This window comes from Drosophila grimshawi, unplaced genomic scaffold (genome assembly GCF_018153295.1).
Source record: "Drosophila grimshawi isolate 15287-2541.00 unplaced genomic scaffold, ASM1815329v1 contig_80, whole genome shotgun sequence".
Lineage (NCBI taxonomy): Eukaryota > Metazoa > Arthropoda > Insecta > Diptera > Drosophilidae > Drosophila > Drosophila grimshawi.
The window spans coordinates 271,988-285,411 of NW_025063639.1; the positions used below are offsets into that span (position 1 = coordinate 271,988).

The following is a 13,424-nucleotide window of genomic DNA, read 5'->3' on the forward strand; positions in this document are numbered from 1 at the left end:
ATGCAATTATTGCAGCAACTCTGATTAACATTATGATTATTCTGTACTTACAGTTACATGAATTTATTGATGAATGAAGTATGTGTGTGCGTATGTAAATCGATGTATGCATGGAAGAAAATTATATATGTATATAAAATAGCTAATTTATTTATTTGCGCCTTTGAATTGTGTTAAATATTTTGTACACAAATATATACCTAACATATATAAACATCAGGGATCAAATATGACGACAACGGCTATCGGCTATTGGTAATCGGAATTGTTGTGGGCAAGCAGGCTATATGAGCATATATCCTTACAAATTACAGTGATATGTCATATGCTTACCAGCTCTCTTTATACTACATGTATGTAAGTATCTGTGTGTGTGTGTGTGTGCATGATAGAATATTTCCATGTATGTGTTTATGAGAATGTAACGGTTTTTATTTCTCTTCTTTTCATTTGTTTTCTTTATTTTTTCTTTGCAATTAACTTATTTAGTTAAGCACAATAATTAGACTTATGCTGTATATATATATATATATATATATATGTTTATGCATATTGGTTTAATAATGTGTATTCGATTTTTTTTCCTTTTTACAACTATTCACTTTGCTGCTGCGAGGTTTTCTGTCTTAGTTTTTGTAATATTTCATTTCGTGTAACATAATTTTTTAGTGCAAATTCTAATCCCTATACACACATATGTATATGTATATGTGTATATATATATATATATATATATATATTTATTTTTTTTTTTTTTTAATCCATTCTGTACTATTTTCTAATAGCTAAAAAATTTTTGTTTATATTTTTAATACTATAGGAACTTGTAATTAAAGTTGTTTTCTTTATTCTTATTCTTTAGTTTTTAAGGTTTTTTTGCGTGCTGTTTTTTTATTTTTATTTATTTTCAAGTAATTCTATGTAGTATTTATATAGTTTAGCATGAATTTTTGTCCTCAGCAAGTATGTGTTGTGCGTTTGTGTATAAATTTTATAAAATGCCAAGAAATTTCGAATTTCGAAAAATATTTAATAAAAATAGTATTTAATGTTCATTTATATGAGTGCTTAAATTAACTTTGAATAAAATAATTATAATTATCAATTAATTAATAAGTTCAAATTTATTTTAATAATTTAGTCGGTAATATTTGGAATATATTTTTTATGGATACTATATTCACTCAATAGTAAAGTAGGACGCTGTCTCATGCGAAAATATTTCAAAGCCTCATTAAATACATATTTGCACATGTGTAGATATGTGCATCATCCATACATACATTTATATGTATAACGGTATTATATTCATCAGGCGAGCTTTTTACATCTGACGCTCGACACTGCAATGGAAGCCTATGTAACTCAGATTCTAATTATGAAATAATCCCTAAATTTACAACCTCTAACAAAAACTAACTTATAATTAAAAATAAAATATATAAAAAAATTAAAATATTTAAATGTAGTTTGGTAAAATTTTGTAATTTTATATTGCAATTGCTTTTATTTTTTTTAACTATGAAATAGTGTTGTCTCCAAATTTAAAATTTTTAATAAAATCTAACAAAAATTAAAAATATATTAATTTTTTTTATTTAAATACAGTTTAGCAAATGTTTTTGTTATATTTAATTATGAAATAGTGTTGTCTCCAAATTTACTTCTAACAAAATCCAGCTTAAAAATAACAAAAAATATAATAAAAAAATATTAAAAATATGTAAAAGCCGCTTTGTAAAACTATAAAAAAAAAACTAATATAAATAAGATTTATAGAATTTATTCAGCTGTCTATATGATGTCTGCTTTCTTTTACTATCGATAATCGGTATATATTCGGTACATATCGAAGGAACTGTGACAACTTCTTTTTCACAAATATATATATATATATATATATATATATATATAGGAGTCTCTTTTTAATTTATTTATATATATATATTTATTTATTTATTATATATAAATATATATATATATATATATATATATATATTTGTGAAGATGAAGTAAATTTCGATGGTGTGTGTGTGTGTGCTGGAATGTGTGTGTGTATCTACGTTCAAGCCAAAATACATGAATAGAATGTATATTTAGCATTAATTTTTTTGTATGTACATATGAGAATGCATAGCAAAGATAAAACATTGGCACATTTTAAAAAAATATTTCTACATGCATGAGTTATACATTATATATTATGTCATTATGTATATGTTACATTATTATAATAAACATTTTTTTCTTTTTTATTCTGACACTTTCCAAAAAATGTGATTTATTATTGATCTTTCTCCAATTTGTCGAGCTCTAAATAAATATGTGTATTTTGATCGATTTTAAAAGGTATATGAATTGAACTCGGCATGCCGAAATTAATTTGTAAACTTAAAAATGTTGTCATATTTAATTTTATTTTGTTGTTTTTAATTTAATACTTAAATAGAATTAAAGGCATAAAGCAATACAATGCTAGGAACTCAGTTTGCATCTCTTTAATTCTAATTCTTTTTTCCCACATTTTGATCAGATTACACATATAAGTATGTGTGTGGTGTGAAACAATAAATGTAGGTAGAAATAGCATTACTCCCTAATACTTAAATATGGTATGCGTATAGAGGATTTTTTTTTTTTTGCTACACAGTCATACGATTTTACACTTGCTATGAATTTAGTATTATTTTTAGTGATTCATTTGATAGGTTGATATAATTTTTATTTGTTTTAAGATTATTGCTACATATTATAATATATATATATATAATATATATATATATGAATAGTTAGGAACACTTCCGTATAATTTGTAATTATTACTAATTAGTTAGCTCTCCCTTAATTTTTTTATTTTTTGTTAATTTACTTATACATAATTATGTATATATTTCGCCGCATGAAATGTCATGCTTTAAATTTCTTTAAAATAGGAACTTTCAAGTTTTCGTAGTATGTAAATATATGGATATTATTATGTCGTGCCTATATATACTAAATATATATATACGCATTCTTCTCCGACTTTTCACGTCCTTTCTTTCTTTCTGCGGCAATCCGTGCAATGACCTATTTGTATACGAAAGTAATCTGTGACGATTGAAGATATTATTATATATATATTATATTTAAATTGTATATATTATAGAGAAACTTACCTACTGATATCCAGCATTATCGCGCCCAAATTATTTCAAATTATTTGCCACCTATAACTGTTAAAATATTCGTTTACTTATTGCAGTTTAGGTATAGGTAGGTATACCTATTGCAGTTTAATAATTATTTTTTTTTTAGATTTTATATTTTCTACTTCTTTCAATTTCTTCTTTTATTTGGTGTTTTCTACAAATATTATACATTTTCTTCCGTCTTTGCATACCCAAAAATGTACCTAAAAATTCGATATTCATAACTCGAAGTGTGAATCGATTAAGCCTATAAATTTCCTACTATTTTCGACTAGCCACAAAATACGAAGTACATACCTTAAAGTGTAAATCGATTACACCTATTTGAATAACATCTTTAAAAGTAAAAAAAAAGTTAATTAGTTGAAAATTATAAAACCTAAATATTTGCGACAATTTTAGAGCTAAGACTAAAAATAAATAAAATGAAAAAAAATGATTGTCACATCCTTTTCGAATTTTCAGCATAATTACCAATATTGAAAATCTGACCCATCTTTTTTTTTTGTATATCTTAACGTTATATGGCATCTTGGCATTTTGGCATTGCGGATAAATCAAAATACTCACAAAACCAAAAATCGTAATTTAATAAATGAAATTAAATGAAAACATGAATTGAAGTCAAAAATAGGTTTATTCTTTGAACAGAATCTTAATGATTAAAATAATCAGTGTAATTGTGTAATTAATTGATTGCGTTTATGTAATACTCAAATAAACATTGTTCTTGTTTGAGGTATGCACTACTTAAACTAACCTTCAAGATATCAAATGTTTTGTGTTATATTTATTTATATATGCATGATATTTTTAACTGATTACACATACTATTTACACAATTGACAATTTTCAAAACTTAAATAAATTGTTATTTGTAATTTTCAAAAGCAACGTGACTAAAAAAAAGAAAACTGAAAAAGTCAAAGCAAAATTGTTTTTTTTAATATTACATTGACTTATTTATAATTATATTCATGTGATTGTGATTGACAATTAGTGACAGAAAATTAAATAACTCTGTTAAGCTGTAAGTTTTACTACGGAATAGCAGCCATAATATTATTATGTTTGACAACCTGATAAAAATATAAAATTCTATATTTGTAAGTTATTTTTTTTTAAATTGAAATTTGAGCTGCCAATTGTGTGTATGGGAGGATTTTATTGTAAAAAAATCAAAATATATATACATAAATATATATTTGAATAAATGTAGGCATATATAAGCGGGGACACTTTAAGAGTTGAGATTTATATCATTTGACATGAAAGATATATATATAGTTATATATATATTGTATTTATTATTTTGTTGCATTTCTATTTGCAGTGGCAATTAAGACACATAATCAGTTACATAGGAATATATATAATATATATATCTAATATAAATAATAAATTGCGAGGCATATGTTTATTATTACTATTCTTTTTGTCTTGTTTTGTTTTTAAAAATAAACTGTATAGTTAGTAGCTTAATTATTATTGTTTAAAACAAACTTTTGTTAAGTCTTTGACATTACGTTCGCGAATGATATATCTTTACATCGTTGGGGGAGGGGGCGGGGTCACATATATTAAATTAATAATTGTACAATATTTTATTTCTTACATAGACACACATACACATACACACGAGTGTATTCGATAAATCGATACTAAATTATAAATTGTGTACATAGAAGAATCAAACTAAGAAAACATGCGATTCCATCACGAAATAATTAAAATAATCGAATCGAAATCATATTTAAAATTGCCGCCGTTGATGCCCTGGAAAAGTGTCGCAATTCTCTTACCAGTGATGTGATTGCGATTGAACATCTGTTGCATTAGTTCACGGTTGGTCGACGTTTGCTTTCGGCTCGGCGTCTCAATTGCCTCATCGGCAATATCATCGGGCAAATCGCTGGCACGACGCCGTCGCTTCGTGTTCGGACCAACGTCCGAATCATCGCCTGCTGTTGTCGCCGTCGTCGTCGGCGTCGTTGTAACAGTCGCCGATGCTACATCCGCATCGAAATTCATTTCGGCTGGCAATGCTGCTACAGACAAACTCTTATTGCTGCCACTGTTATTGGCAACAACATGCTGCAGCAGAAATGCCTTGGACAGGCTATAAACACGTCTCTCTCGCTCCGAGTCGTTGTCATCGCTGCCGCTCGCATTGCTGTTTGCGTACAGTTCACTTGTCTTCTGTTCGAGCAGCTCTTTCATTTTACAGATGTGTTCCACGGTGAATCCATGTTTGTGCATGGTCACATGTTCGCTGTTAATAACATTGGACATTGGCTCTTTTTTGCTCGCTCTTTTTAGGCTGTTGTTGTTGCTGTTGTTGTTACTGTTGCTGTTGTTGGCGTTGCCAGCTTCCTTGCCACTCGATCCATCAAAACTGTTGTTGTCGTCCGAAATGTGCGCATATTGGCGCTGATTTCGTGACTTTTTGTCTTTGGCCCGGGAGTTTTGAAACCAAACCTGTAAGATGCAAAAATGCAAATTGAGCGTATTATTCTGGTCTGTTTGCGTTTTTTTCTCAAATCAAATCTTATAAATATTTCCCATTTTTCTTTTAAATTCAAATTTTATTTTTAATTTAGTTTAATCTATTTTTTAATTTTGTATTTTTTATGTGTCGATTGACTTTAGTTGACATAAAATCGATTAATAAATAAATGATTTAAGACACATTACCTGTGTGACTGAATTGAGCTATTTTTATGTTCATTGATCGCAACAATAAATTAATTTGTTTATTTTGTTTGTATAATACGTCATAACATAAGTGTGTAATGTTAGTTGATGGAATTTTAATCATATTTGCATACATACATGAATTGTCTGCTTAGTGGTATTATTTAAGTGCACTTCAACTGCAGTCGAATTGTTAACAGCGCTTCTTTGCTCAGTGTTCTCAAAGATATGACTGAGATAAATGCATTATGCTAGATGTTATTGCATTTCCGCTTTATGTTAAGTGCACTGATTTTATTTGTTAAATATATTTTTTCTTTGCCACTTACGACTTTTTATAATTATTGTAGGTTTTCTTTTGAAGATATTAATGCCACATTCATTTATAGGCAATCAGGTTCAAACTACGATTTAGTTTATATTCGAAATGACTGGAAAGAGCTTGGAACTTAGACTAAATGTTTCCTTTTGCAAAAAAACGGTGGTGTGTTTTATAATATATAAATAATACATATATAATTTACAATATATAATACATATTTCTAATTTATATAATTAATAATGAAACAAAAATACATACGTATATATAAAATATGTAAAAATATGGGAGGGCAAAAAAAATAAAAAAAAGTCCTGCGAAATCAAAGATTGTTCTTCTTGGAAGTATTCCTAGTAGGAGTTATTTTGTATATGCTGCTTTTATCAGATAAAAGTAATTTACATCTGTGTGTACAGTTGAAATGCTTGGCTTATATAGTTTTTTATTATTTATATTTATATTCATGAGGAATTCCATCAGTTTGTATTTTTGAAAGATTTCATTTGCTAATTGAAGCGATCATTTAATATTTAGAATTACCTGTATCGAATTCATCATTTAACAGCTATAATTGTTAAGTTTAAAACATTAGCAATATCCTTGTCCATTTATAATTTGTGTTTTTTGCTTCGCATTGCGAAATCTTTTACAAAAGATCATAAATTTTTACTTGTAGTATCGTCATGGGATTTAATTTGTACTTTGCTCACAATTTGACATTTCCATTTGGTTTCTAATGCACTGGGCAGCAGTGTGTGTAAATGTGATTGCATTTCACTAAATTTAACAAAAATATAAAATATAAAAGAAAAATTTAAATAATTACACGAATCAAATAAATAAAAAGTTATAAATTAAGCTTAAAAGTACCAAATTTTCCGGCTCAAATTCATAAGAATAACCCGGTTTTAGGCCCATTTACACTATAATCTTTATCCAATAAATGTTTAGAGGCGGGGGCCTGGGTTTGCGTAGGTGGGTTTGACATATACCACATACATGTTGGCTAGGCCAACAACCTACAAACCAAATTTGGAGACCATACCCTTAAAATTGTGGGAGATATGTGGGTTTATCAATTTTATCGATTTCCTAGCCCCCTAATGGACGTAGCACTCCAATTTTTACACCTTGCCTGACCAGGGTACAGACCAGTATTTGTTCCAAGTTTCAACTCACTATCTCTAAGGGTTTCGTAAAAAGTTGCGTTCATACAGACGGACAGGCAACTTGACGGACATTGCACAAAACCAATACCAAACCAATACCAATACCAAATCCTTCGGTATCAACGCATACAAAGTGCAGCCTGCAGCCACAGCTGTCACCTGTTGATTCCGCTTTGCAACCTTGCAATTGCGCGCTTTGCAACACTAAGTAATTTTTCAATCAATGGCGCGTTGTTCGAATTTTATTACTATGTGTCATTCAAATTTAACAATGCCAATAGTCCCATCTCCGCTATTGTAATTACACCATAAAAACGGCTAGTCTTTTTATAAAATATTAAAACATAATATGCTATACTAATTAGCCACAATATTTGCTGCTGCCCAACATAGTCTCCTGTGACTGCAGCTTCAGCCGTTTCTTAGCAACCGTATATTTGTTCAAATTATAAAAGCGTAGCGCGCTTTTTAAATTTTGTAATTATAACGGGTCATTAAAACTTAATTACTATGTATTATGCGTTATTTTTTAAATTTATATCTTTTTATGTCCCAATTTAATTATTGAATATTTGTACCAAAATCTGCTAATTTTTGATTAAATGTTAAAGCTCATAATAGGTTATACTAATTAACTACAATGGGCATTATAGATCTGTTATTTTTAAGGTCAATTCGTTCATCTTAAAGTATAGTTTGGGAAGTGAGACTAAAATCTACAAGTTATAAATTCTAATGTCATCCAAAACTTACCTGGACTACTCGCTTTTTAAGATTAACTTTCTTGGAGATCTCCTCGAGCATTTTGCGGCTCGGATTTGACTCGGTCTGGTAGCACTCATATAGGAAATTCAATTGATCCGGCAATATTGTGGTGCGCAATCGTTTGTTTTGCTTGGATGGGGCACTCAGCTGAATTGATGAATCGGAGGGAGTACCATCATTGGCACTGACCGTCGATAAATTCACACTCTCCACATTGGAACTGGGATTATTATCGTCATCGTTGAATGTCAGCATTTGTGAGTTATTCTCAATCATGGTGGCATCGAGAAAATCCTCCAGGTTTTGAAAATACTGCGATTTGTCGTTGTCGTTGCTCGATTTACGCATGACCAGCAAAGAGGCTTGAGTGTTGTCCCCATTGATGATTGATGGATTGATTGAGTGATCATTTAAGCCAGTTGAACTGGGCAAATCGGTTTCATTCTCCTTCGACTCCCTCAAATCGAAATGTTGGCCAACATTAATATTAATATGATTATTATTCAATTTCTCGTGTAGATCAGCTAAATCATTATTTAAGCCATTTTTCGAGCTGCTGATTACCTGCTCGATTTCTTCCTTAATGTCCGTTTTTGTTGAATAATATTGTAGATCAATATCTCGGTCGTGAGTAATACCCAGTGGTTCATCGTGAGTGCCGATAGTTTTAATGGTTTCATCCGTCGTCGTGTTCGGCCCCTTCGACGACGGCTGCATTTCAAGGCGACCATCATCGGGTGTTATTTGGGGCGAGGCAGCTAACTGAAAAAACTTTTTCGACTCATTCAGCTGATAGTATTGCAATAAGAATTCAATCGTGGGTGTTTTACTGGAACTAAACGATGATTGCTGTGATTTCTGGGGATCTTCATGCTTTCGATAGTATTGTAGTAGAAAATCATAACTGCCACCTTTTTTTAACTCGCTCTGCTGATAGAAATTACTCAAAAATTCCAACTCCAATTCGGACTCGGTTGGCTGTGATTGATGCTGTTGCTGCATGAGGAATTGTTGCTTGACTTCGGCATTGGTTTCGTGTTGAAGAAAATATTGGAAAAGGAAATCGTATTTTTTGTGCGCAGTTTCAAAATCGTTCAACGTTGCCTCCTCTGGATTTGAGCTCTCGGAATATTTGCGCTTTTTGGCTGGCGGTGGCTGTGATTGATGCTGCTGTGATTGATGTTGTTGATGCTGCTGTTGCTGCTGTGCAGCCTGTTGCAGTCCTTGCAAAATGCTGCCAAAAGGCCCGTAGCTGGTTTCCCCCGGATTTGATTGATTAAAGAGTGCAGGACTCATCAGATGCATTAATTGATGCTCTCTCAGCAGTTCCAAATGATTGAACTGCAATTCACATTTGTCACACTCGAATTTGGGCAGACGCTGCTGCTGCTGTTGATGATCGAGGGAATTGCTCCTCTCTCTTTGCGGCGGTGTTGGTGTTGTTGATGGACTAAAATCAGTCAGCGACGAAGACTTACTAAACAAATGCTGTGGCGATGGCGAGGAGCCAAATGCTTGTGTCCCGGTTGAGTGTGCAGCTGCAGCAGCTGCCACAGCCACAGCAGCCACAGCTGCCACATTTGGTGAGAGTCCAACTGAACCGGCACCAGCAACTCCATGATGAATATCCATCGAGGAATTGGAATCCTCCGAGCTGAGATTATGGGCAATTTGTGCGGCGGCAATTTGTGCTTTGGCCGATTTTTTATTGTTCTCTTCCTTGAAACAGTGATTCTTCTGATGCCTTATCAGTTCGTAGTAGCGTTGGAAGACCAGGCTGCATTTCTTGCAGGCATAATTAATATTTTGTTTTTTGGTCTCCTCACTTTCGTAGAGCGAATTATTTGGTTGGTTTTCGTAGATTTTGCGCTGTTTTTGTCGCGCATTCTGAAACCAAACAACAATTACTCGAGGCGAGAGCAGCAGTAGTTTGCTGAGATATTCCAAATCACTGTCCTTGGGATACGAATTGTTCTCGAAGAACTCCTGCAGGACCTTGATTTGATAGTCAGTGAAACGAGTGCGATTCGCACGTTTGCCACCCGATGTGGAAGATGATGAATTTGAGGAATTCGAAGAGTTACTTTCGAGCTGATTGCAAGCCGATGAGGAGGAGGATATTAAGGTTGAAGTCGAAGCGATTTTCTCAAAGGATTTACCCGATATTTGCAGTTTCTTTGGTGGACCCATATTGCTGCCCATATTCTCCAGCTGCTGACTGAGCAAATCATTCATGCTGCTGTAAAGATTGCTGGCTACAACACTATTTGGTGTCGGAGGACGAGAAAGGACATCGGAGCTGCCACTCTCCGACTTTGTCTCATAGCTATTGATTTGTTGAGTTTGTTGCTGCTGCTGTTGTTGCGATTGTTGCTGCTGCTGTTGGTTTGTGTACAACTGTTGCTGCTGTTGCATGGTTTGATCATTTTGACTGCTTGCTGTTTCGTTTGCCTCATTTTGTTGCTTGAAATACTCGAAGACTTCATCTTGCTTCTTGTGGAATGCGTAATTGTTGTCATTGTCATTTGGCTCCGTTTTTATTTGCACCTCCAACGGCAATGGCAAACAAAGTATTTCCTCCTGTTCCTGTTTGGCGTTCAATAGTTCGCTTTGTGTCTTAAAATAATCGGATATGTTGCCAGCACTCGAATTGGCTGACGTTGGGCGGGATATATTTGAAATTGTCGTTGACAAATTTAAATTGCTTTTAACTGATGTTGTTGCTGCAATTGTTGGTGTTGTTGCGGTTGTTGGTGTTGGTGTTGCTGCTGCCGCAGCAGTGTTGCTGCCAGCGGCTGCAGCAGTAAGGGTAGTCTCGATTAGGGGCGTCACCTTTGTTTGGCCAGTGCGTTCATATTCCTCAATATTGAGCGTAGTTGATGGAGGATTGTTGAAATTGTAGGGGGAGTCTTTGTTGCGTTGCCGCTCCTTGAACAACGTGTTGCGGAACCAATGCTTGACGACCTGCAATATAATTAAAGGGGTTAATTGTTTTAGCAAAATTTAATTAAACCGACAGAGATTTATGGAGATATATCTGGATTAATTGTGGGTACTGCATTATTTAACATTTTAAAAATTAAGTTCAAGTCTCAAATTTAGTAAAATTTAATTTCAGAAAAAAATTCATCTAAATTTTAATAAGTTACCAAAAAATTAAAATTGGAATGAAATGTTTTTGTTTCCTTTTTTGTAGAAATAATTTTTAAATATAGAACGACTTTATATTTTTAGAAATAATTTCTAAATATAAAAAAAAACGTTATAGTTTTTTTTAGTAATAATTCCTAAATATTAGAAAAAACATTTTTAAAATTTAGAAAGGATTGCCTTAAATCGAAAATCTCAAAAATTTAAGAATTTTTTTTTTTTTTTTTTAGGATTATTATTAAGAAAAATATTTCTAGAAAGTAGAAATGAAAATCTTAGATTTTAGAAAAAAATCCTTTAATTCGAAACCCCGTAAAATCGTTTTTTTCAATGAATTTGAAATATATATGAATTGTAAAAATTATGTAAAACGTAATCAAAAAAACTAATACAAGATAATTAGACATAGTATTCTAAAATTTCAATTTTTTTTTAATGAGTTTAGGCTACTGTATAATATACCATTATAAAATTAACCATCAACTTCCCTTTAAATTATAATAAGTAGTGAATAAAATTATGGTATAATTTCTTTCTCAATTTCTTCTCAATGTCTTTTACAAAGGCTTGCCATAAATCGACAGTCATAAAAATATGGTGATTTTTAATCTTTTTTCTCCTGGTCTGAGAACTTGTGGGATGGTTCGGATGGGGCTGAGCTGAGGCCACCAGGCGGGTCGCGGGTTGCGGATAGCGAACGGCCTCCCCTCGGGGAGGTTAGCTGCGAATAATACGATACTTTTCGTAAATAAGCAGTCCCGGACAAACAGCGGGTGCGATTATGCCGATCGCACCGACAAGGCGCTTGTGTCGCCGCCTTCTAAAGTATAGCCTCACACATCCCCCTATCTCCCCACAAAACTACCTACCACATCCTACCCCCTCATCTCACTCCGGGCCGGACTAAGGCGTTATTCGAACCGTGCCGAGAGTCAGCCTGGCTGGGGGCCCGGATTAAAACTAGCCCAGTATTTAACGGTGAGCTCAGGCAAATGGCGACCGTCTGTTCTAATTCAGCCTTACCCGGGTATTGCGGATCTCTGCCCGGGCGGACACTTACTTCTCCGCAGCTCGTGGGATTCCATGAAAAAGTTACAATATATAAAGATATCGCAGGATCTCCCTGCGGAACTTGTCGCAAGACAATTAGAGGGTCATATCCCTGACGGAGAACGACCCTTGCGTGTGGTAGACAATCCTCCACACCGTGCTGCTCCAGCAACAAATAGGAGAGTGCCACGGGCACGAGAAACTCCGGCTGTGAGGCATGGGAGACCGATGGCTGGTACACTCAGACCACCGCACCCAACACCGAACAGCGCGAGGCAAGGCGCTCAGCGCCCAAAGAGGAAGGGAGAGCTCCTGCCACCAAGGGGTCAACCCGGTGGGCTGGATGACCCGAACCGGAGAAATCTCTGCGGTTCAAGGGTCAAGTGGTACCTCCGGTACCTCCAGCAGGGACTCAACCCCGATGAAGCCCTGAAAAAGGCCAAAGAGCCCAGGGAGGAGGTTGCAGCACCCGCGCCAGCCTCGAAAAGGCGGAGCAGCAGTCTCACACCTCCGGTGGCCACCCCCAAGAGGATGTGCCCGGGGGTTGTGGGCGCTGCCCGCGGCTCGGCAGCGGCAAAGGTGCTGAAGAACAATGGGGCAGGTAATCTGGACCTGCGCCCAAGCACATCGCGTGCAGCGGCCACGAAGCCCAGCTCGCCGACACCCACCGAGCCTCGCCTGTCCTATGCAGACATGGCAAAAAAGGTAAAGGTGGCTGTGTTGCCCGTGGGCTTCCCAAGGGTCATGCTCAGTCACGGAGATTTATCTGTGTTGGAAGAGGTCATCATTGACGAAGTCAGTGCGTCTGATGGAGATGTCGCGGTCTCATTCGTGGGCATTCACTTCCGGGTTGGATTCCTGGTAATTGAATGCTCCGATGAGACCTCAGCCGATTGGCTAAGGATTGCAACTTCGAGGCTACAGTCGTGGAAGGGCGTGCCCCTTGAGTGCAAGGTGGGGGACGACATACCGTCGCCCCACTGCATCACGCTGTTCTGCCCCAGGAGTGCAGCTCGGTCTACCGAATCCCTGTTGGCTCTGCTGAGGAACCAGAACAGGATCGAGACCGACACCTGGAAGGTGATC

The 13,424-nt window shown here is 34.6% G+C and overlaps 1 protein-coding gene across 1 annotated transcript in view; it reads right to left on the bottom strand.

The window, feature by feature from the left end:
* Positions 1-2,842: 2,842 nt before the first annotated feature.
* LOC6570255 (zinc finger protein 2) overlaps positions 2,843-13,424 on the bottom strand; it is a 35,387-nt gene continuing 24,805 nt past the window's right edge. Inside the window, exons 7-10 of the mRNA XM_001996527.2 lie at positions 8,127-11,102; positions 4,994-5,669; positions 3,159-3,215; positions 2,843-3,090 (exon numbers count right to left, since the gene is read on the bottom strand). Of these exons, the coding sequence (XP_001996563.2) occupies positions 3,199-3,215; positions 4,994-5,669; positions 8,127-11,102 (3,669 nt within the window). The 3' untranslated portion in view covers positions 2,843-3,090; positions 3,159-3,198. The remainder of the gene's footprint in view (positions 3,091-3,158; positions 3,216-4,993; positions 5,670-8,126; positions 11,103-13,424) is intronic.